Genomic DNA, 26428 nt, shown 5'->3' with positions numbered 1-26428 from the left:
TAAGTGGCCATTTTCCTTTGGCCTGTGGGCCTGCGCAGTCGGCCCTGCCCGAAGCCTAGAAGTTTGAACCCAGCTCCGGAAGAAGACGAGCAGAAAGGCTCCTGAAGAAGATGGAGGCAGCCCTGGAGATTTCTCTCACAGCATTGGGGACGCCCCCAGTGCTGCAAGAGAACTCATTTACCAAATGGTAGTGCCAAGAAGACATCTAAAGATAGGAGAAGAATAGCCTTTCTTAAGGCTATTCCTACGTGTGATTGACAAAAAATGTGATTTTAATGATAGAATCCCTTTAACATATATAGGTCATCATCATTTTGACCTCATTCCCAATAACCTTCTCTGGAGGATGAACATCATTGGTATCAAATGCATTGGTCATATCCCAGCCATTAACAAAGCCAACGTTGAGGTCCTTGAAGATGATTTCCATGATAATATAATGTATAGAAGCATGGAAGTCCCCAAGAGTTTCATGATAATTACTCAAGGGGCCGGTATTCTCAGTCTTAATAATGACTTTAGTCTCTGGACTTCTAATGAACAATCTTTCTATGGCGCGGCGTATATGATAAAGTCTCCTGATGAAGTGATAGACTGGGTAGGGCCTGAAATGTACTCCGATGTTCAGTACGATGATGGTTCTGTTATTACCTCCTATTAAGTCAATTTCATGAGCGATGGTGCGTTCCTCTTTCCATGATTGATAAAACATAGTAACAAACGGTAAGGTGTGCCTCTTCCAAGAAATTCTCATGTTCCGGTCTATGTCCAGGTTTAATAGTTGATGGGACCAATTATCTTCATTAAGATGGAAATATCTGAGCGCTGTAAGAAAGCAGATAGATGTCACTTTACCTGCAGAGAAGCTGAGGCAGGAGGGTGGTCATTTCTAAGTTAATTTTTGGTCAACTTTTTAAAAGTGATGTCCTATGGAAGCTGAGAATCTCCTCTTTCCTGTGATACCAAGATTGCAGTTCTACCTTTATTTTTCTCAGAGATATTACTAGTTGAAAACACTATCAAGATTGACAATACAGAATATTAGCTTTCATATGACACTAGAAACATAGTTCTAGGTTTTATAAAGTCCAAGATATATCAGTTTGAAGTGACCTACTAGCCCCGATTTCCTTGCATTTTATAAGAGGGGAAAAACAGTGTGTGCACCTTCTGCATTTACCATTGTGAATGAGGCTCTACTGAACTAAAATGGCATGGTGAGTTTAGTTTAGGTGCACCGCGATACAAAGGCTGTTTGTTCTGGGCCAGAGAAGACCACTTGATAAGCCCTTAAAAGATCAGAGAAGACAGTCTATCTATCTATCTATCTATCTATATTTGACTTTTATACTATGTAATTGCTTTTCGTAAGTGGTGGTGATTTGAGGATCTGGAAGCCCAGGTTTTTTTGGGGTACTCAAGGCCAGCACATAAGCAAAGATAAATCTTCTGGTTCAGGTTGACATGAGTGAAGAACCCTGAGCATATTCATTGTGTTCTAGTAGATATGAGACAACCAGTTTGTGAAGAGACAGGTAGGTTAATTGTGAATTTTACAAAAAATTCAAGTGTGGCCGTTCCTGGAATTTTTTGGGTCCCCCCCTCCCCAAGAATCATTATTATACTCTGGGGTCTCAGACTTGAGGCCACTGAAATCACCTATAAGGGTGGAAGGCGTCCTGGCAAAGAACATTGGATTATGCAAGGGAGCACAGGAGAGGTGACAGAAGATGTGTATGAGTATTCATTATTTTTATGCACCTTTTCTGGTCACCACTTACTATAGTCTCAGGTCTGAAGAGTATATTAATAGCACTTCCAGTATGGTCCAAACTTGGTCTGAAGCAAAACTTGTGGGCAAACTTTGCAAATATTTTCAAGAAGAACCTCACAAGGTTCCCTCGCCTCTACTTACAAGCAGCACTCACTTTTGATGTTCTTCTCCATGTAGTAGAACCATTGCTTTACAGTTGAGTCTCCAAACATGTGAATAAGCTTCCCCTGCAGACATTTGCCCATATCTTCCAGACTTTCATATCTCAGAGTGCTACATTCATGTGGATACCATACATTCTTCATGGCATATCCACTGGGGTAGTTCAGCTTCATTCCAGTTTTGCATGTTTCATTAATGGTGGTATTGTCTGGAAAAATATAATCCATAATTGTAATCCAAACCTCTGACATCATCATGCCAAGTAAAAAGTTTTGATCAGCGTGGAAGCGTTAAACTGAGTCCTGTGCCCCTTCTTTTCTATGGCACATGGCACACAGCTGAGTACTTCGGCTTCTTTGTATTATTATTTGGTGCCTTTCTCGGAAACCTGACCCTCCGCCAATCCAAACTTCTGACATATCACTATGACTGGAGAACATGACAGCTCCTGTTTTCCATGATTAATCCCTTGTTTCCCATTATTCATTCACAAATGTAGGTCACTGACCACGGGTAATTCACATTAAATTAAACCTAAAGGTTTTGGATTTATTTGAAAACTGTGGGGAATTCAAAAGAAATTCAATTTGTGCCCAATAGCTTCAGTCATCTCTGATGAAATGTTTGTTAGTGATTGATGGGTTTGGCCAATTCTACTTTATTGTACTCCAAAAAAAAAATAAAAAAATCACAGAATATGTCATTTGAGAAAGGGTCCCAAATATGTTCATATTGCCGGAGTTGTACTTACAGTGGTTGCAGCGTGATACACTAATATGAAGAAAATCTGTGGGAATTTTAGCTCTGACACTGGATCTAGAAATCAACATATAAGAAATCATTATATTACCAGCAGTTACAAGGACATTGAAGAAAATGGCCCACATAACCCAACTTTACACAGACATGGGTTTTATCTTACTAATGCAAAACCATCAGAAAGAGCCACCAGGGCCAGGAGTGGAGGTCTGCCCAGTCTGGCAAGAAATGTATGCACTTGAAGAGCTTTTTACAGTTTGAAACGTGTTATGAAGATTTTATGCCAATAAAGGATTCAAGTATATCCATCTAGTCAGCCTTTTGTGTACAGACCAGTGAGCGCAGCCCTGGTGGCTCTTTCTGGTTGTCTACCATCCGGTCCTCTGCTATCTGTGTGTGAGCTCTGCTGCCACCTTCACCTTTGATGCATAGGTTTGTTGTTGTGACCACTTCACAACAGTCAAAGGTGAGAGGCCAACTGGTCCATTGCAAACAATTCTACATGTATTTACAGCAATTTTCTTACTAACATTTCTACACTATAGTACGCTCGTTGTTCTCTCCATAATTTTGTCTCTGTAATGTAAAACAATGTCATATTTTTTTTATCAGCCTTTTCTCCATATCTGAACCACCTGTCCTCCCACCTGTGCTACAGGTCATTGAGAGAAGGATACACGCATGGATGCCAGTATAAATTCTGTGAATGGACCATCTGTAAAAATAGACCTTCTTCTCATGTTTGTATACACTGCTGTGGAGTCACTAAGCCAAGTGATCATCTCAGACTCCTCTATACGTCTCTTAGGAATCTCAGTATCTCTTGTCATGCCTCTTAATATCTGTTAATAGACACCCTTCACTGATTCCAGCACACTTGGAATTTTCTCTCTAGTCTCACCATTCCATTTTCTGATGTAACGCACTTACTTGTCAAATAAGCTCTTCTCAACTGTAGTGAGTAATGTCTTGTCATTTCTACACCAGCTCTTTACTTCACTGAGATGGTCACAAGTAAAATTTTGAGGTTTCATACAGTAAAAATATTCTTCATCTCGTACGTCTTTATACTCACATAGTTCTTGATTTTTATCCAGGTCAAATCCACATATGACCTCCTTTTCTAACTCTGGTTTTACAAACTTGCCCATATGGTCTACATAGCCATGCCATTTATTTCTATACGTCCATAAGGCTGAGGCTCCTTCACTTGGGTGCATTAGAAGAACTTCAATGTTAACTTTACCTTCCCAGAATAATATGAAATGGACAAGATAGGAACCATTATTGAAATCCTCAATCCTTCCCGAAGACCCTGCTTCAAGCTCTGGTGTGTATATCCTTGCTCTTAAGTAGTCTCCTCCGTAGGATTTCTTCCTCCCCAAATAATCGAACATATCCACCTGAACGGTTAGATGGTCGCCAACACAATAGCTGTCCTTTGGATGTTTTAAGTAGACCTTGCTGTTATTTGGGCTAGTTGTAGTTGACCTGTCAGTGACATTTATCCTGGGAATGCTTTGATCAATCTTATTGAAGATTTTGTCTGCTGTCACTTGAATCTCAGATATGTGTTGAGTTGCTCCAGTGAACAATGTCATGGGGATAACTGGTCTGAAACACTAAGAACAAGTAAAACATTTTAGGTTTAGGTGCAGTAGTTCCTGCATTGACCACATTCATTGATTGTCCAAAACATCTTTAGAACTAATTTAAGTGGATGTACCAATCCAGTGTCCATAGGGGACCAAACAGAAATTCTGTACATTTCACATACCAAACAGAAGGGATTGTCATTTCTTAAACTTTTCCGTACTGTGATTAGTTCTATGAGTAACAAGAGTGAACTATACACTGTTATAGACAGGTTTGATATGATTTAGCATCTTTGTGCACAGACTTGAATGACTTCCAAGTAGGTGAACAGGACAACTGCACCTTGTTTGCCAAAGATGTACTGATTTTTGTCCTGTCTCCGCTCATGTTGCTGTTCAATATTTATAGAATTCTGGACATTTTTGGCAGGGCGTCAGACCTTCAGTTTAACAGAAGTAGTAACCCTCAATCTTAATTTGCCTGATCTATTGGTGAAGCTTCTAAAATTGACCTTCGATTTTCTGATGGCCCACCTAAGAGTATGTCTTTTGGTATTATGGTGGGGTCTAAATTCTTCTATTAGAATGGAGAAACATCTTGAGTTCTCCCCATTGTCTGATGCCCTGCCTTTTTGGTAGTCCTTCTTTTCTCTCATGCCCTAATTATGGTATTTTCAGATAGTCGATTTCTTGAGGTGTGACCTGGTTGACCATCTGAAATTCCACTAAATGGAGTATTTCCACTCTCCTTAGACTCTACTCTCTTTATAGATATTTAAGTATTGACTAGAGATGGGCAAACCATATTGGCATGAGCCAGGTTCAACCAGATTATTCCAAATTGTTTGTCTCCAACTAAAATGGCTGCCGCAACTTACATTGTGGTTATTTATTATACTCTGGTATCTCTTCAGACCCCAGAGTATAATAAGTGGAGACCTGGGGGACATGAGAAAATAAAAAACATTTATACTCACCTTCTATTACCTCTATATATGCAGAAGGACCTGGCTTCGCATGGGTATATTTAATTTTTTGTTTATGTAGTGGTCCATAAGAATTGGCGCTGGTGTATTTTGTATTTAATTTGTGTGTAGTTTAAATACATTTTAATTTATAAGAATTCTGACATCCAGTATGGTAGCCCAGTATAGATACAGTCTATGTAAATGAAAAGTCATTTACAGTCATGGTAAATGAAAATTGAAGGTATATTGGCTGATACACATCATACGACTGAATACTTAAGGACCTGCAAACTGCTATTGACTCATACAGGTCCTAAATAGTTTGGTTGCTATGGAAACCTGGTGTAAAGCTGTGTGCATGTGAAGACTAAGTGCCTGCAAGCTTCTATTGGCTGATAAGTGACATGTGACAGGGTGTATGGCAGTTGGAATATGAGTGAAAGACTTGCAGCCTTGTATGTGCTCTGTTCGGTATAAAATTAGAGGAGCGTACTGCGTGTGCATGCAATTGCAGCCTCGAACAAATGGCCACTGGCTGTCATGAGCACTCGGCTCTATTTGTGTCTCACTTGCAGAGCCGACTGCGCAAGCGTCAGAGTTGACCCAGACAGAAGACGACGAGAGAAGCGGAGGATGCAGCTGAAGATGGAGGCGTCTCTGGAGAGAGTTCTCTGGCAGCAGTGGGGACGCCTCCATTGCTGTTTGAGTGCTGGGGCCCTCCCCCCTTGCTGTAAAATAACTCGTTTGCATATCGGTAAAAACTGGTACTTCTACGGAACAGTGGGCCAGAGGCGCCTGAACAAGGTAGGAGACGAATAGCCTTTCTTAAGGCTATTCCGACATGGTAAATAGAAAAAAATGTTGTTTTAGTGGTAGAATCCCTTTAAGCTGTGATGAAAGGCCAAGCTTACAAAAAGAAAAAAGTAATTGCCAAAAACAACAAAGTTCTGGATGATGTTACGTGAGCCATTAGACCTGAGAATGAAAACAATGGGGACTGCAGTCAGTTTATGGACCAGCAGCTTGTATGAAATAAACAGAAAAGCATAAACCTAATACAACAGAGTTAAATGTTATGTTTTACAATCTAGACCAATGGTTCTCAACCTGCTGTACGCTACCCCTTGGGGTACACCCCACTATAGCGTCACAGAATCACTACACCATGTGACCGCTGAGACCTAATCAGGAGAGGTGAGTAACAGTGTTTACTCACCTCCCATGCTAATGAGGGTCTGAAGAGACCCCAGAGTATAATAGCAGTTTGTGGTTGATAAACCCCCAAAATATAGGATTTGGTTGAATCCCAGAAAAGCAGGTTTGGCCAAACACAAAATTGTAAGAATATCTTTATGTACGGGATTTGTTTAATTTTATTATCATAGAGGCCATTCTGGAACATTATACTGTGTGGAGGGGCCACTATGGTACTGTATTTTGCAATGCATCATCATTGAATACATTGCATTAGTAATTAGACCCCCTGTGGTTCAAGACCCCAAGGGGATCTAATAAATACAGTAAAAATTAAAAAAAATCATATGGAATTAAAAATTCTAATCACCCCCCCCCCCTTTTCCTAGAACACAAATAAAAGTACTTAAATACTATGAAACACATACACATTAGGCATCCCTGTGTCCCAAAATACCCGGTCTACAAAAAAAAATAAAAATAAAAAGAGCTGAACCACAGTTTTTTATTTCTCGCTGTTTCGTTAAAAAGTGACCAAAGAAATAGACAGTCCCCAAAATGGTATAACTAAAAAGTTCATCTGGCCCCACAAAAAAAAACCCTCCTGTGTGTACACAGAAATGTAAAAAAGTTTAAAAAAAAAAGTTTTTTTGCAAAGTTTTGAATTTTTTTTAAAGTAGTTAAGTTGCTTTTAAAGGGGTTATCCAGGATAAAATAAAAATTAAACTTAAACTAAACCCCTCCCCCCTCCGTCTAACTTCTAATTTACTTAGCTTAAAAAAAAATATATATATATAATTACCTAGATCACTGGCCAGTCATGTGACCACCCCAGACACACTTCCTGAAAATCCAGCGACATTCCGTTACCCCGTTTCCAGAAATGGAACGTCACCAATACTTCCTTCCCAAACACCATCATACTTACCTGTCTTCACTCTTCAGTCTTCTGGGCATGAAGCGTCACTTCCTTAGTTTCTTCCTGCTCTTGCGCAGTAAAGCCAGTGATTCTATCGCCAATGCGCAATCGCCGGCAGAAGTGAGGAGCTGAAAGATTATGCATACCACGCAGGCGCAAGAAGTCCACAGAAGAAGAAGCCGGCAAGAAGTCCACAAAAGACAGGTAAATATGATGGGGAAAGGGGGCTGACTGAGTTAGGTAGGTAGGGATAGTAGACTGTGGGCTAGCTAGGAAACATGGAGGGGGTCTGAAAGAGGGAGAGGTAGGGAGCAAGAAGGGGGATCTGAGGCTAAGACAGCAGGAAGCTACCCATGTAAACAAATACAGAAGATACCAGGAGCTCCCAGAGAATCTCAGAAATCACTCAAAACACTGCTAAAGGTATTTTGTTGCACTTATTAACCCATTAATAGCACTAACAGACCTTTTTAAAAACAAACAAACACTTTTTTGCTTGGAAAACCCCTTTAACCACTTCCGGACCGCCCATAGACTTTATACGTCCGGGAAGTGGTTGCCTAGTGGTTGCCTAGTTCTGACTGGACATATCCCCCCGCCCATTATAGGAATGAGGAACCAGGAACCATTGCTGCTGCTCCAATGAGACTATAAGTGATTCTTCTTTAGTAGATTATCTGTCACCATCATTTTATACTTTTACATTTTATATACGTAATACATTTACTATACAAGGTGTTTTATGAGTTACCTCTTTTAGGTTCTGGTAATAAATGAGGCTGACCAGGAGACAGAACGCAACGAAGGATAAAAGATAGCCTTTATATGATAGGAGGAAACGCATCATGCCTGCAGGGAGACAATACAAATAGTTATCACTAAATAGCTATCTATGTAACATCTATCTATCTATCTATCTATCTATCTATCTATCTATCTATCTATCTACCTACCTACAAAAGAAAACGCAGACAGGACTTCCCAGTGTGAATAGGTGCCCTGTACTTGCCCCAACAAGGCAAACTCATTCAGATGAGACTCTACACTAAATAAACAGACCTGTCTTGGACCCAGAATAGATCTACAATGTGAATACAGGGCAAGTAGGATACAGAGCCATACTCCATGTAAAATATTCTTTATTCCAATTAAATAAACCTGTGCAATCAAAGAAAGTGCAAGTTCAAATATCTATCTATCTATCTATCTATCTATCTATCTATCTATCTATCTATCTATCTATCTATCTATCCATCTCTCATGCTATCATCTACCTATCTGTCTCCTATCTATCTATCTATCTATCTATCTATCTATCTATCTATCTATCTATCACTATATATTTCTTAGGAAGAACTATACAGAGTCTGAACCTTACCACTCTGCAGGCTGTATCGTCTATGGATCCAGTTTTATTGGGACTGTGGAAGTACTGGAAATAAGATCCAAGTGAATGAAGAAGAACAAGGGTGTATACTTACTCATTGCTAGAAGAACGCCATCATTTTATTACCTACCTGACCAATTAAAAGATTATGCAAATCTAATAAAAATGTAGATTAGTGACAGTGACAGTAAAGTATCAAACAGGTTAAGTGTTGTCATGCTATATAAGTAAGAGTAGTATAATGCTAGCCATACATACACATAAGATACAGAGCAGAGGGGGGAGAAGGCTGCGGCCAGACACCCCTCACCATACTTATCTCTCCTGACATAAGACACTGATGGTGAATTGAGAGGCCTCCATACACATGACATGGTCAATTGGTTCCTCCAAAATCCTCTAGCATGTATGGCCAGCTTTAGGAATACAATAGTAACATATTGCACTTTATAGCCATACTATCCTCACCTCCGGTAATCTCTAGGTATAAAGATATTTGAAACTAGGACCAGTATGAAACTGACAGAAATGCGGCAGACCCCATTATAGTCTATGGGATCCACAGGTTTTCTCAGGTAACCACTTTTTAAGCAGACAAGGTCTAATGCGGACCTGAACGATGGAGACCCAAGAAAGAAGCATTTTGTGTAGGCTACAACAGTAACACATTTTAATATCAGGCCAGAAGAAGGATAAATGATAGTTTGAGGTCAAAAAAGGGTACATAGAGAAGGTGACACTGCTATGACATCCCCCATCTTACTTGAGCAACAAGAGCAGTGCTCCTAGGGCTGAAGGCCCGCCCCCAATGCACCAATGGCCTAATTTGCATAAGACATCAATGTTAGTTCTCTTAAAATCTTCATAAGTGACCTACATAACAGAGACGTGTTGTGTATCAGTGTAATGTGCTCCACAATGCGGTGAATACTGTATATTTGGGTGAGGTGATAGACTCCCTTTAATACTCTTTCGTCCTCAATAACCTGTTCCTATATTCTTACATGATCTATAAAGTTTAAATATAGAAAAATTACCACATCACCATCTGATCAGTCTCCCCCTCACCTTCTGTCTCTTTCCCCCTTCCCGTGTAGACTGTAAGCTCTCGCGGGCAGGGCCCTCTACCCCACTTTGCCAGTCGGTCATTGTTAGTATTATATTTGTTCTGTATACTTCGTGTATTGTATGTAAACCCTCAAATGTAAAGCACCATGGAATTAATGATGCTATATAAATAAATAATAATTATTATTATAACTGCATGTGCATGAGGACATGAAAGGTCCTCTTTAAACATTGTCATTATGAAGTACAATTTGTCTTGCAAAACATAAGACTTCATGCAACTCCGTGAATGGAAAAATGTAAGAAAAAATATGGATTTTGTAAGGTGGGGAGAAAAAAAATTTAAATTGTCTTGGTCCTTGAAGGGATAACATTTATATGGGATGATAAAATCAGCATACAATATAATAATATAACGCTATTTATATGGGATGATAAAATCAGTATATATAGCAAAGTTAAATACTAAACAATTAACCTAACATGATGATTATCGGTTTACATTTATAGTCATTTCATATATATAATTAAATATCTCAACCTCTTCATCTTCTCAACTTATTATTATTTAGTCATGTATTCTTATGACCTTCTGTCTGTTCAGATCCGATACCATCTTTAGCTTTACTCTTTCTCTGTTTTCTGCAATCAGTTCCATGATACCTCTAGCTAGAGATAAGACACCATAAAAGTATATAGTCAGCGAGGCTGCAGTGTATAACTATATAACAGGAGCCAGTCTTATCATCAGCATTGGCTGTGATAGGAGTTTATGCCCCATTGGAGAGTTACTAATAATATTAGATACGTATGACAGAATAAATATACATTTACAGATGTACCTGTTAGTTTTCTTTCTACTTTGGGATTGTTATACTTACTATCGTTACATTGAAATACTCGGATATGATCAAAGTCTTTTGGGATCTCAACTTTGACATTAGACCTTAAAGGGGTATTCCCATAACACTTGTTCACCAACCTGCAGGCTGTCTGCTCTGTTCACTTCCTGGTTTTCTCGGCACATTGGTGGGCGGGGTTTCACTTGCTCTGCTAGGTTTGCAGTCAGTAATGATGATTGGTTGTAAATACATTACCACAGTACTGAATTTAGCACTGAATTTAGCGCACTGTAAGCTTTCTGTTACGTTTGGGTCTATGCCCAGACCCAGAATCTGGACTGCAGACTGCACCGCTAAGGGAACAGGGGAAGGAGACTTTCCCTGACACTACAGCGGCTAGCTAGGCCCTGCCTGTGGGTGAGGGTCAGCTGTTCCCAAGCTAGCCTTGGCCCTGATAACTCCTGGCTCTCTAACACAGAGGCCTAGCCGACAGATAGGGCGAGAGCTACAAGAGAGCTAGGGACTGGGGATACTAAGGTGGTCACCCCTACAGAAATCAAGGTGCAGCTGCAGACAAAACAAACAGGATGGGATGTGCTGGACAACAGACACGCAGCACAACACAATACGCAACAAGAGAACGAGGAGAGGGACAGTGGAGAGGTGAGGAAAGTGTTATCACAGGACTGGGGCAAAACAAACTGGAACCCAAACCTCACAAATAAATAGATAGTGCCAGGCAAACAGAACTGAAGGACAGGGTAGAGTAGAAGTGTGGAGGGACAAACCAGACTCACACACAAGGCAACACTCACACCACTTCCTAGTCAGTTGTAATTCCACAAAACAATCCTCCTCCCAGAGCCACAAATTCCAGTTGGTAACAACGAAAACCAGTAACTAGTGAAGCCAGCCCTCTTCCTGAAATTTCCCCAATGTGGGACTATTAAAGGATTATCTTATCTTATCTTATACAGGCCCCAGAACCGTCCGATAGGATGATGGTAATGACCAACACCTGAGGTTCAATCCAAAGAACCTCAAGTATATTATAAAGACCGATACACAATGCACCAACAGACGGCCCAATGGCAAGGAAACCAATGCCCAAATCGGTGAAAGGTCCTCTTTAAGTGATATGGAGGGGGAAGAAAGGGTTGATGCAAGGCTCCTATGTAACATCAAATCCAGCTGCGTTCACATGGAGTTTTTTAGTCAGGAAGCTGACTCAAATTCCTCTTCCTAAAAATGCCTCACTATAGGACTGTATGGTGAGGCTTTTTTGGACGACCAAATTCCTGACCAACAAACTCTGTGTGAACTTAAGGGGCTTATGGAATAACTGTCATTTGTCTGATCTTCTGCTGCCATCTACTGCCGAAAGACTAAATTGCAGGGCAAAACTATTCAGAAGAGATCCCCCTATAGCTCAGAGAAAAATGGTATGTTCCAGGGAGGAAAAGCGTGTGAATACAGGAAGCTGTAGGCAGAAGGAGACACATGTCATGCAGAGAGGCCCTGCTGCAGGTTGCTGTGCCCACTAAGAACTTTCCCTTTGAGAGACAAGGACCTAGAGAGACTTCACTATTCCTGATTTGAGTCAGCTTGTAAACAGAGGTATGTGGGGGTGCGAGTAGAGTGAGGGGCCATACAGCTAGGTCAAGCTTTAAAGCAGCTTTGTGTGCTGGAAGACAAAGCAGGCCCCTGCCTGGAAGACAAAGCAGGCCCCTGCCTGGAAGATTGATACAGGTGGTGGAAACGCACAGCATTTTTTTTGCTGCAGTGTTTTACGTTGTGATCTCTCAAAGTTCTCCTCAAGCACTTATGCACAAATTTTTTTCTGCAATGTGTGGATGGGATTAGCCAGAATTGCTTCCACTTTGGAAATATTGCAAAAACTGAAGGTTTTCTTTTTCCACTGTGGCCAAAAGGCGTTTTTTTCAACAGGGGGCCCCCATCTAAAAATGAAAGTACTAAACCGATTGGTCAGTATAGGTAGCAGCTCCAATATACCTACCTATGTAGAATTATGTGGTAAATTCTGTAGTATCCCCAGCTGGTAGTGGCCTATTTAGCTACCTCCCCAGGCCTGCTCATGGCCGCCCTCCCGCTTCACCTTCACACCGCATGGGGAGGCAAGGAGCAGGCCCAGGCCTCGAACCCCAACTACCGCTATTATTATACTCGGGTATCTCTTCAGGAGGTCTTTGTTATTTTTGTCCTCGCTCTTCCCCTCCTCCTTCCCTCATTCCCCTTTCTCCCTGCCAGGGTGTTCCTGGTCTTTTCCTCCCTTTTATTTTCTACTTGTGATGCATTATTTTATTATGTTTGTTTTGGTTTGTTTTGTTTGCAGACTCTTTTTTTGCGGGTTCTGTCTTGTTGACTAACTAGTCTGTGTATTTTTTTCTTTCTGTCTATATTTGCTATAAATAAAGAATTCATAAAAAAAATAAATAAATAAATAAACCCCATGGGGCTCACACCAATTGCCCATCGGAGGAAAAAGTTCCTTCCCAATTCCAAATATGACAATTGGATTAAGTCCCTGGACTAACATACTATCCCGAAATTTTTATTTTCCATAACTAGTGATATTACTTTCAAGAAAGACATTGGAGTCCCTATTGAATTCATATAAACTTACAGACATCACACTGGGGACAGATGAGCATGCTTTTTGCTTTTTTTTCACCTTCTCCAGCCTCCATGCTGAAAAATTTATATCCTGGACAGCCCCTTTAAGTTGAACTTAAGCCACTTTTTTTTTTTTAACAAAAATGAGCAACCACAAGTTTGATAACCTGTCTGTATAAACCAACCCACCCCCTTAATTGTTTTGGTCGCCTCCTCTGCACCCAGTCTAGTTAATCTATATCCTTCCTACATACAGGTGCCTAAAACTGTGAACAGTATTCTAAAAATTTTGTATCGCCATAACAGTAACAACTAGAGATGAGCGAGTACTGTTCGGATCAGCCGATCCGAACAGCACGCTCCATAGAAATGAATGGATGCACCTGGTACTTCCGCTTTGACGGCGTCCGGCCGCTTAACCCCCCCGCGTGCCGGCTACGTCCATTCATTTCTATGCGAGTGTGCTGTTCGGATCGGCTGATCTCTAGTAACAACCTCTACAATAAATCCAAATTCTATTTACAGTGATTGATAGTATGAAAGTATGGAAATAATATTAATAAATATATTATTATTATTTATTTATTATTTATGTACGTCAAAATGGCAGGCCATACTAAACAATGGAAGTATGATCTGTACACCCCTCCTACATACATCCCACATACTCCCCTCCCACCTTTATTTAACATATATAGGTCATCATCATTTTGACCTCATTCCCAATAACCTTCTCTGGAGGATGAAAATCATTGGTATCAAATGCATTGGTCATATCCCAGCCATTAACAAAGCCAACGTTGAGGTCCTTGAAGATAATTTCCATGATAATGTAATGTATAGATGCATGGAAGTCACTGAAACCTTCGTAATTCTTATCCATGGCGCTGGTATTCTCAGTCTTAATAATGACTTTAGTCTCTGGACTTCTGAGGAACAAACGCTCTATGGCGCGGCGTATATTATAAAGTCTCCTGATGAAGTAATAGACGGGGTAGGGTCTGAAATGTATTCCGATGTTCAGTACGATGACGGTTCTCGTATCACCCTTTATTAGGTCAATTCTGTGAGCGATGGTGCGTTCATCTTTCCTTGACTGGTACTCGGAGCCACTAAAAGGGAAGGTGTGCCTGTTCCAAGAAATTTTTGTATTCTGGTCTGTGTCCAGGTTTAATAGTTGACGAGACCAATAATCTTCATATAGATCAAAGTGTCTAAGTGCTGTATAAAAGTAGATAGAGGGATACATATATAAAGGGACAATACTATATATACATCATGTACTACAGTTATCTCTGAGTCACTTGTATAAAAGGTAAGATATCTAACATCTCCATATTAAAGAAGAAGAAAAAAAAAATTCTGTGTCAATGGAGAGTGGCGCTACCCTGAGGAGAAGGGTCCTATATATTTCCAGGAGGTATTACAGAACAGAGACCAAGATTGTCATTGTCATTAAAAAGTATTAAAAGTTCAAATCACTCTCCTTTCCCTAGATTACATATAAAAGTAGAACATTACTGTGACACACCTACACATAAAGTATCCCTGTGTTCGATAATGCCCAGTCTATAAACGTATAAAAATATTTTTCCCGTACAGTGAATGCGGGAAAAAACCCCAAAGTGCCATTCCCCAAAATGGTACACATAAAAAGTATACCCGGTCCCGCAAACAAACATGCCCCGTACACGGAAATATAAAAAAATTACTGGTGTCAGAATATGGTGACTTTAATAAAAAAAATGCATAGTTTTGTATCTATGTTAAGAGGTTAAAATGTAAATAAAACTATATAAATTTGACATACCCAGAATTGTACCGAACATCAAATACAGGTGACACGTTATTTTAGCTGAAGAGTACACGCCACACAAACTAAGCCCATAAGAAAGTCGCAGAAATGTACTTTTTCTCCAATTCCACCTCATTCTGAATTTTTCTCCTGCTTCACAGTATTTGTACAGAATAATATATGATACCATCATCAAGAACATTTTGTCCTGCAAACATTAAGCCCCCATATGGCTTTGTGAACAGAAAAATAACAAAGTTATGGGGTTTGGAAGGTGGGGATTCAAAATCGAAAAATGTAAATCAAAAAATTCCTCTGATGGGATGGGGTTACTGGGGAATTGAACCCAACAAATATACAGAGTAGGGACCGCTGAATTAAACCATGTTTTTTCCTCGTGAATTGCTGCCTCCGTGGTTTTTGTCAATCTGAAAAATTAGCCCTTTGGAGCAATGATAATATCCTTGTTGCTCCAAATAGCTTATTTGGCTAGTGACATGATAATATCTCAACAATGGAGTCCAAGATTCTCAAGGGGAAAACACCATATCATTTAGCTGACCCTAACCTATCTACCTGTGGGGCAGGGTTTGTATGTTGGGGTCTGGTAACACTCCCTTTAAGACATTTTTTATTTTGAAATGGTGATTTTTACTCTTTCGTTACAAGCAGAACTCACTTTTTATTTTGCTTTCGATGTAGTAGAACCACTGCCTTATAGTCGAGTCTCCAAACATCTGAATGAACTTCCCCTGCAGACATTTGTCCATATCTTCCAGACTTTCATATGTCGGCATGCTACATCCATGTGGATACCAGACATTCTTCATAGCGTATCCACTGGGATAGTTCAGCTTCATTCCAGTTTTGCATTTTGTATTTATGGAAGTATTGTCTATAAAAATAAAATCACCAGTAAATAATCCGTGATTGTAAAAAATTATTATGAAGATTAGTGTGTTCACACATGCAATCTGAGGGTTTTTTCTATGTTTTTTTTTATGGGAAAAAGAAAAATAGCAAAATAATACTGCTATGCTGCTAGACACCGCTGGCACTCTTAAGAACAAAAAGATACGCCATGTTGAGATCCAACCTACTGGAAACTTCTTTTCCCTACTGTCTACTATTGGGGGAAGTCAACAACCTATATACATACACTGCCTACCAATAAGTATTTGGACACCTGTTACCACATTTATTCATATTTAATAGTTGGTAGACCCCAGCAGATGCTTCCTTATGGATGGTATTGATCGACACAATACTCCCGGATGTCTGGTGAAACTCCTGGTGTATGTGAGCCATCAGTTGGGTGTGGTTTCTCTAGCCAGTCGGTCTCTATCTCCCAGTTTCGAGGGTCTGCAGACTCAGGGCACATTCCGACAATCACTGTTCACCTTCCAGTTCATAATCACATAGGCCACTGACGATTTTGGGTAATTCAGTTCGCTTGTGCCTTAAGGATCAACCATTTCTGTGGTACCCCACAATTACCCCTTCGTGGCATCTTGCATGTGACCAATGCCAATGTACTAATGCCAATGCTGTTTCCTACTTAACGGCAGAGGGCGTGACGTACATCACGACGGCAGATTTTTTGGTTTGCTTGGGTGTCCAAATACTTATTGGTAGACAGTGTATAAAATATTTGAACGGTATATGAAATCGGGGTATTCAACCAACATCCCTTTTATGTAAGTTGTCACTTACACAATTAAAAAAGCACAGATTATGTATTTTGATGAAGGGTTCATGTTGCTGGAGTTGTACATACCGTGGTTGCAGTGGAATACTGTAACAGGATGAAAATCTGTCGGAATTTTAGCTCTGACGTTGGATCTGGAAATCAATGTAGAAGAATTGTTATTAGATTAGTGACTTCCATTTTCTTGAATAAAATATATTACAAAGTTTGTGATCTTCACCTGAGCTATGAATTTATGGAAAAAAAAATCTAACAGTTTAGTTACAGACTCTCCAGTGCTATTCGGGGCTGGTACAGTGCGGAGGGTTCTGAAGAGTGTATCATGGTGACTGGAGTGCCTGACGGAGCTTGGAGTGCCCATGATGGTGAATACAGGATTGAAACTCAGGAGACAGAAAACAAGTGCCGAACAGAAAAACCTCATCCATATGATGGAGGCAAAATACTTAAGAACTTCCACTGAGATGGTGCTTGGGTTTGGAATTGGTAGTTTCCTCTAAGTCGGTAACTTCCTTGCAGTGGAAGTCTTCCTCCTGGAGAGTGTGCTTTAAATTTCTCTACATTTCCAGAATGTCTACAATCCCACTGGGACATTACATTAAGGCGCATGTCAAAACCAGAAAAAACCCTTCATCATATGGTCACTATATATATTGCTTATCTTGATTCACAACATGGCCTAGTTAAGAGAAATTATGATGAGGAATGGGATTGTGACACAATTTAATATGTATTTTATTTATTTTTTCCGTTTTTATTATAATTTCCTCACAAAAGGCCAAAAATCTGTATTATATTTTCTCTTTTTAAACAATATTTTCCCCCATAACAGACCTAGTTACAAGGAAATATACACTTAGTATGCACGTATCATACCAGCTAATGTATATAACGACTTAGAGGATTGGAGTTATTTGCAAGTGGTGATGCCTTGTCTTCTGTGGCTGGTTGTCCATGGGACCAAAAACAATATTCATTGGGCTTCTATTGTGGACCACGTTGACATTCCCCAAATACTACGTTGGCATACTTACCGACTACACAAGATATTACCGTATTTTTTGGACTATAAGACGCACTTTTTTTCCTCCCAATATGGGAGGAAAATGTGTGTGCGTCTTATAGTCCGAATGCAGCGTGTGCAGCGTCTGTGTCCCGTCTGTGTGAATCAAAAGGAGAGCAGCACGGTGCCTGCCTGGTCTGCCCCTCCTTCCCTCCTGTGTCGCGTCATACCAGGAGCGAGATCTGAGAGGCAGGGAAGTAAGGGCGGGCCAGACAGGTGAAGGAAGCGTGGTTTCAAGCTTGCCGAGAAAACCACGCCTCCTTCTCCCGTCTGGCCCGCCCCTCCTTCACTGCCTCTCAGATCTGGCTCCTGCAATGAAGCCACACAGACAGGGAAGGAGGGGCGGGCCAAACGGGAGGAGGCGTGGTTTTCTCGGCAAGCTTGAAACCACGCCTCCTTCACCCGTCTGGCCCGCCCCTACTTCCCTGCCTGTGTGGCTTCATTGCAGGAGTAAGATCTGAGAGGCAGTGAAGGAGGGACGAGCCAGACGGGTGAAAGAGGTGTGTTTTCAAGTTTGCTTAGAAAACCACACCTCCCTCACCCGTCTGGCCCGCCCCTTTTTCTCTTCTTGCATAGCTTCACTGCAGGGTGTCTCTTTCAATCCATGATGCCAAACCTGTGTATGATAGAGATATATATATATATATATATATATATATATATATATATATACATATATACATACAGTTAGGGCCAGAAATATTTGGACAGTGACACAAGTTTTGTTATTTTAGCTGTTTACTAAAACATGTTCAGAAATACAATTATATATATAATATGGGCTGAAAGTGCACACTCCCAGCTGCAATATGAGAGTTTCCACATCCAAATCGGAGAAAGGGTTTAGGAATCATAGCTCTGTAATGCATAGCCTCCTCTTTTTCAAGGGACCAAAAGTAATTGGACAATGGACTCTAAGGGCTGCAATTAACTCTGAAGGCGTCTCCCTCGTAAACCTGTAATCAATGAAGTAGTTAAAAGGTCTGGGGTTGATTCCAGGTGTGTGGTTTTGCATTTGGAAGCTGTTGCTGTGACCAGACAACATGCGCTCAAAGGAACTCTCAATTGAGGTGAAGCAGAACATCCTGAGGCTGAAAAAAAAGAAAAAATCCATCAGAGAGATAGCAGACATGCTTGGAGTAGCAAAATCAACAGTCGGGTACATTCTAAGAAAAAAAAAAAATTAACTGGTGAGCTTGGGAACTCAAAAAGGCCTGGGCGTCCACGGATGACAACAGTGGTGGTCGCCGCATACTTTCTTTGGTCAAGAAGAACCCGTTCACAACATCAACTGAAGTCCAGAACACTCTCAGTGAAGTAGGTGTATCTGTCTCTAAGTCAACAGTAAAGAGAAGACTCCATGAAAGTAAATACAAAGGGTTCACATCTAGATGCAAACCATTCATCAATTCCAAAAATAGACAGGCCAGAGTTAAATTTGCTGAAAAACACCTCAAGAAGCCAGCTCAGTTCTGGAAAAGTATTCTATGGACAGATGAGACAAAGATCAACCTGTACCAGAATGATGGGAAGAAAAAAGTTTGGACAAGAAAGGGAACGGCACATGATCCAAGGCACACCACATCCTCTGAAAACATGGTGGAGGCAACGTGATGGCATGGGCATGCATGGCTTTCAATGGCACTGGGTCACTTGTGTTTATTGATGACATAACAGCAGACAAGAGTAGCCGGATGAATTCTGAAGTGTACCGGGATATACTTTCAGCCCAGATTCAGCCAAATGCTGCCAAGTTGATCGGACGGCGCTTCATAGTACAGATGGACAATGACCCCAAGCATACAGCCAAAGCTACCCAGGAGTTCATGAGTGCAAAAAAGTGGAACATTCTGCAATGGCCAAGTCAATCACCAGATCTTAACCCAATTGAGCATGCATTTCACTTGCTCAAATCCAGACTTAAGGCGGAAAGACCCACAAACAAGCAAGACCTGAAGGCTGCGGCTGTAAAGGCCTGGCGAAGCATTAAGAAGGAGGAAACCCAGCGTTTGGTGATGTCCATGGGTTCTAGACTTAAGGCAGTGATTGCCTCCAAAGGATTCGCAACAAAATATTGAAAAATTTTTTTTTTGTTTGGGTTATGTTTATTTGTCCAATTACTTTTGAGCTCCTAAAATGTGGAGTGTTTGTAAAGAAATGTGTACAATTCCTACATTTTCTATCAGATATTTTTGTTCAACCCTTCAAATTAAACGTTACAATCTGCACTTGAATTCTGTTGTAGAGGTTTCATTTCAAAACCAATGTGGTGGCATGCAGAGCCCAACTCGCGAAAATTGTGTCACTGTCCAAATATTTCTGGCCCTAACTGTATATATATATATATATATATATATATATATATATATATATATATATACACACACATATATATATATATATATATACACATATATATATATATATACACACATATATATGTTTAAATCACCCCCATATCCCTAGAATACATATAAAACAAAAACATTACTGTTGAAACACATACACATTTGGTATCCCTGTGTCCGAAAACCCACGATTCTATTTACATTGGTGAAATATTATATTATTAGGTTATTAAATATTTTACCAATTTTTTTTGCTTAAAATTTTTTTTCCCCTATTTTCCTCCTCTAAAACCTTAGTGCGTCTTATAGTCCGAAAAATACGGTAAGTTGGATATATTATTTTCTGATGTAACGCACTTACCTGTCAAATAAGCTCTTCTCAACTGTAGTGAATAATGTCTTCTCCTTTCTCCACCAGCCCTTCACTTCAATGAGATGGTCACAACTAAAATTCTGAGGTTTAATACAATAAAAATATTCTTCATCTCGTACATCTTTATACTCACATAGTTCTTGCTTTATATCCAGGTTGTATCCACACATGACCTCCTTTTGTACCTTTCCTTTTACAAACTTGCCCATATGGTCTACATAGCCATGCCATTTATTTCTATACGTCCACAAAGCTGAGGCTCCTTCACTTGGGTGCATTAGAAGAACTTCAATGTTAACTTTACCTTCCCAGAATAATATGAAATGGACATGATAGGAACCATTATTGAAATCCTCAATCCTTCCTGAAGACCCTGCTTCAAGCTCTGGTGTGTATATCCTTGCTCGTAAAAAGTCTCCTCCGTAGGTTTTCTTCTTCCCCCAATAATCGCACATATCCACCTGAACGGTTAGATGGTCGCCAACACAATAGCTGTCCTTTGGATTTTTTAAGTAGACCCTGCTATTTTTTGCACTGGTTGTATGTGATTTATCAGTGACATTTAGCTTGGGAATCCTTTGATCAATCTGATTGAAGATTTCATTTGCTACCATTTGGATTTTGGATACTTGTTGGATTGTTCCAGAAGACAATATTGTGGAAACTGCAGGCCTGAAACACTGAGAAGAAGTAAAACATTTTAGTTACAGTAGTTCATCCATTCACCACAAAATAATCCTTTTCCAACACAGCCATTATGCATTTTTGCATTTTTGTTTTTTTTTTACTCATTAGTATCCAAAACTAAAAATTTTTTAGGAACAAATTGTACTTAATAATTATATAATTGAATATTCTGTAGAATATACTGGGAAGTTGGAAAAAAACATTCAGAATGAAGAAAACAAATTGCACTTACAGCATTTTCTTATAGGTTTTGTTTTTATGGAGCTCAGTGTGGGGTAAATATTACCTTTTTCTCAAACAGCCCTCAAAATATGGGATAATCTTTATGTTTTTATATTTTGGCCATTTTTGTTTATATTTATATGTGATCTAGGGAAAGAAACAGCCATTTGGGCAGAAAAATCTATTTGTTGGGTGGACTCTCAAGGAATTATGAGAAAGAAAATAGCTGTAAATTCATACCTTCTTCAAGCTGTTATGAATCCCAATGCTTACAAGAAAGAAGAACGTAACTGTCAAAACTAGAAAATTCCTAGTTGATATTGTGAGGGCCATTAGACCTGAAGAAGAAAAGAACAGACTGCAGTCAATTTATGGAGGAAATTTGGATGAAATAAGCATGTCATAGACATAAACTTAATGCAATAGGGTTTAATGTTATTTCCTATATAGAGGGAAATGAAATACAGTGATCCACAATTAGCTGAATAGGCCATGGTGATACACGACCCAATGTGCTCCAATTATTAATATTCAGACCATAAACCTATATATAAATAATAGACAAACAACATATCTCTTTTGGATAAAAAGGCCACGATGCGTTTATTATGGTGTTAGCCAAATGTATAATTAATTAAAATAATCCAATAATAAATAAATAATCCTACTTCCTACTAATATTATAAGTGTGAAAGTTTGTGTGTTTGGATGTTTGTGAGTTTGGATGTTTGTTCCTCAATCACGCTAAAACGCCTGGACGGATTTGCGTGCAATTTTCCACAAACATAGTTTTCCCTTAGGATTGAGTCACAGGCTACTTTTGGTGCCACTAAACAACATGGCTTCCTAACAGGAGACTCACAAAAGCAGGACTCCTAGCCCCAGCTATAGACTCACACACACTGCCTGGCATTTCCTGCCTCAACCTGCCTGCACACTCCTTACTGTCACCTCAGGAGTAGCCCTCACTCTACTCACATAACACACATCACATTGTCTGCAACACATCACATTGTCTGTATCACTACATACACACTCACACACACTGCCTGGCATTTCCTGCCTCAACCTGCCTGCACACTCCTTACTGTCACCTCAGGAGTAGCCCTCACTCTACTCACTCACATTTTACATATAGCTTTCCACTATATAACACATCACATTGTCTGTATCACGACATACACAATACAACACATCACATTGTCTGACACAATACAACACATCACATTGTCTGACATAATACAACACATCACATTGTCTGTATCATGACATACACAATACAACACATCACATTGTCTGACATAATACAACACATCACATTGTCTGTATCACGACATACACAATACAACACATCACATTGTCTGACACAATACAACACATCACATTGTCTGACACAATACAACACATCACATTGTCTGTATCACGACATACACAATACAACACATCACATTGTCTGTGTCACGACATACACAATACAACACATCACATTGTCTGTATCACGACATACACAATACAACACATCACATTGTCTGTATTACGACATACACAATACAACACATCACATTGTCTGTATCACGACATGCACAGTACAACACATCACATTGTCTGTATCACGACATACACAATACAACACATCACATTGTCTGTATCACGACATGCACAATACAACACATCACATTGTCTGTATCACGACATACACAATACAACACATCACATTGTCTGTATCACGACATACACAATACAACACATCACATTGTCTGTATCACGACATACACAATACAACACATCACATTGTCTGTATCACGACATACACAATACAACACATCACATTGTCTGTATTACTACATACACAATACAACACATCACATTTGCTAGCCCACCAAACTTTTTAAAGCACTTTTACAGTTTCACACGTCTGTGTCCGCCCAATTCTCAAATCACCGCAGACGAAGTCGCGGGTAAAAGCTAGTCAATAATAAATATAATAATAATCAATAAATAATTACAACCAATAACCAAAAAAGTCAATGAAACCAGTCCTCCTAGCATTAGCTGGGAGACTAAAATTCCCCACAAGGCCTGTCTAACCAGACAAGGCCCCCCAAAGCCTCGCAGACCTTTCTCAATAGCATTCTGTAAACCCACATTAAAAACGGTGCCAATATCAGAAAAATGAACACCATGTGATCTATATAAGCCAGGCACAAACCCTTCTAATTCTAAGCGCCTGTAACTAAAACCTCCATAGCAAACAAGTACTTACTCATTGCCCTATGAATAATTTTTCTGATTTTCTCCATAAAAATAAATCTAGGATTGGACCAGATGAGATGGGGAATTATTTCAGAAAGAATCCAGACCAAATCAGGAAAGATGCATTTAATTAGGGTGAAATCTGTACAAATCTGCCATAAAAGCTCCAAGGTCTTAAAGGGATCCTATCATACAATCCTTTTTTTTTACTGAGTAACAAGTTAAAATAGATACTGTGCAAGTGGCCATTTTCTCGTGGCCTGTGGGCATGCGCAGTCTGCTCTGCCCAAGGCCACCGCCGAAAGAAAAGGATGAAGAGGAGGCTGCTGATGAAGATGGAGGCGGCGCTGGAGAGAGTTCTCTCGCAGCATTGGGGACGCCCCCAGTGCTGTTTGAGCGCTGGGGCCCACCCCCAGTGCTGCAAGAGAACTCATTTGCATACTGACAAGAACCGGGATTCCTACGGAACGGCGGCATGGAGAAGACAACGAAAGATAGGAGAAGACTAGCCTTTCTTAAAACTATTCCAACGTGTTACTCAGAAAAAAAAGGGTTGTATGATAGGATCCCTTTAATCTTCCCTAAATTACCCCTAAGTGAATCACTAAGACATCAGGCTTAGGCCATTCAAGCATAAACTTGTGTATTTCAGAGATAAGTCCTCTCCATTGTAGACCCCTGAAACAAAACCAGAATAGGTTAACATCATCAATGTTCAGAGATAAACCCCCAAATATAAATGAATGGCCTAGAATCCACACCACCATGAGTTTACCTAAGGAAAAAACAAAAAACGACAACAGATAAAAACCAAAATTCAACTACAAAACCAGACAGGTCCGGCGCTGTACCATCTCCAGCCTGCCGCAGGCGCTCTCCACCTTTGGCAGTGTCAGCATGGTTAATCAGCTGCAGGAGAAGATCCTGCATCCCTCTCTGATGGTCCTGGAGCTGCCATGGTGATGACTGACACCTCAGCTGGGTAAACGCCTCCTTTTATTTGCTGTCCAATCAGCTGCTTAGAGTTGCTGCTGGGCAGAATCCACATCTGGCAGAAATCTTCCCGCCAAAACTCAGCTGACCAATCAGCTGACAGAAGCTGCTGCTGGGCAGAATATCAAAACAACACAGAACCTGCTCCTGGATTACCACAGCCTGGCCTGTGACTAACCAGCAATCAACTCAAGAGGATAAGGGAGGTAATCAGAGCCATTTATTAATGAGAGAAAATACCAATTAAGATAGAAAATAAAACACAATTTGGAGCTGGTGCAGTATCCCCATGGCCCCCCATACGTAATACTCCTGAGGGCTCATCATTCTAGTCATGAGCAGATTAAGTGCAGCTTCCCCTGTTCATGCCATAGATTCCTGTGACAGAGTAATGTCCCATAGGAGCCCCTCCATACAGTGTAATGTCCCATAGGAGCCCCTCCATACAGTGTAATGTCCCATAGGAGCCACTCCACACAGTGTAATGTCCCATAGGAGCCACTCCAGACAGTGTAATGTCCCATAGCAGCCCCTCCATACAGTGTAATGTCCCATAGGAGCCACTCCACACAGTGTAATGTCCCATAGGAGCCACTCCACACAGTGTAATGTCCCATAGGAGCCCCTCCACACAGTATAATGTCCCATAGCGGCCCCTCCACACAGTGTAATGTCCCATAGCAGCCCCTCCACACAGTGTAATGTCCCATAGCAGCCCCTCCATACAGTGTAATGTCCCATAGGAGCCACTCCAGACAGTGTAATGTCCCATAGCAGCTCCTCCATACAGTGTAATGTCCCATAGCAGCCCCTCCATACAGTGTAATGTCCCATAGCAGCCTCTCCACACAGTGTAATGTCCCATAGCAGCCGCTCCACACAGTGTAATGTCCCATAGCAGCCCCTCCATACAGTGTAATGTCCCATAGCAGCCGCTCCACACAGTGTAATGTCCCATAGCAGCCCCTCCATACAGTGTAATGTCCCATAGCAGCCCCTCCATACAGTGTAATGTCCCATAGCAGCCCCTCCATACAGTGTAATGTCCCATAGCGGCCTCTCCACATAGAGTAATGTCCCATAGGAGCCACTCCACACAGTGTAATGTCCCATAGCAGCCCCTCCATACAGTGTAATGTCCCATAGCAGCCGCTCCACACAGTGTAATGTCCCATAGCAGCCCCTCCACACAGTGTAATGTCCCATAGCAGCCCCTCCACACAGTGTAATGTCCCATAGCAGCCGCTCCACACAGTGTAATGTCCCATAGCAGCCCCTCCATACAGTGTAATGTCCCATAGCAGCCCCTCCATACAGTGTAATGTCCCATAGCAGCCTCTCCACACAGTGTAATGTCCCATAGCGGCCCCTCCATACAGTGTAATGTCCCATAGCAGCCCCTCCACACAGTGTAATGTCCCATAGCAGCCCCTCCATACAGTGTAATGTCCCATAGCGGCCTCTCCACACAGAGTAATGTCCCATAACGGCCCCTCCACACAGTGTAATGTCCCATAGCGGCCCCTCCATACAGTATAATGTCCCATAGCGGCCCTTCCATACAGTGTAATGTCCCATAGCGGCCCCTCCACACAGTGTAATGTCCCATAGCAGCCCCTCTACACAGAGTAATGTCCCATAGCAGCCCCTCTACACAGAGTAATGTCCCATAGCAGCCCCTCCA

At 40.7% G+C, this 26428-nt stretch overlaps 2 protein-coding genes across 2 annotated transcripts; both read right to left on the bottom strand.

Annotated features, from left to right (window-relative positions):
• Positions 1-289: 289 nt before the first annotated feature.
• On the bottom strand, positions 290-8215 carry LOC142209763 (NXPE family member 1-like). The gene is made up of 5 exons (XM_075278806.1): positions 8123-8215; positions 3626-4317; positions 2688-2752; positions 1929-2144; positions 290-825 (listed from the first exon to the last, which is right to left on the bottom strand). The coding sequence occupies exons 1-5, from the start codon at positions 8213-8215 to the stop codon at positions 290-292; spliced, it is 1602 nt and encodes a 533-aa protein (XP_075134907.1).
• A 5772-nt stretch (positions 8216-13987) lies between these two features.
• LOC142209762 (NXPE family member 4-like) lies at positions 13988-21831 on the bottom strand. Its single transcript, XM_075278805.1, has 5 exons — positions 21739-21831; positions 20578-21269; positions 16875-16939; positions 15777-15992; positions 13988-14523 (listed from the first exon to the last, which is right to left on the bottom strand). Exons 1-5 carry the CDS (start codon positions 21829-21831, stop codon positions 13988-13990), a joined length of 1602 nt encoding a protein of 533 aa, XP_075134906.1.
• Between the last annotated feature and the right edge of the window lie 4597 nt (positions 21832-26428).

Source organism: Leptodactylus fuscus, chromosome 6 (genome assembly GCF_031893055.1).
Source record: "Leptodactylus fuscus isolate aLepFus1 chromosome 6, aLepFus1.hap2, whole genome shotgun sequence".
Taxonomy (NCBI): Eukaryota; Metazoa; Chordata; class Amphibia; order Anura; family Leptodactylidae; genus Leptodactylus; species Leptodactylus fuscus.
Note: the sequence above shows the minus strand (reverse complement) of the source record. Positions and strands in the feature narration are given on the sequence as shown.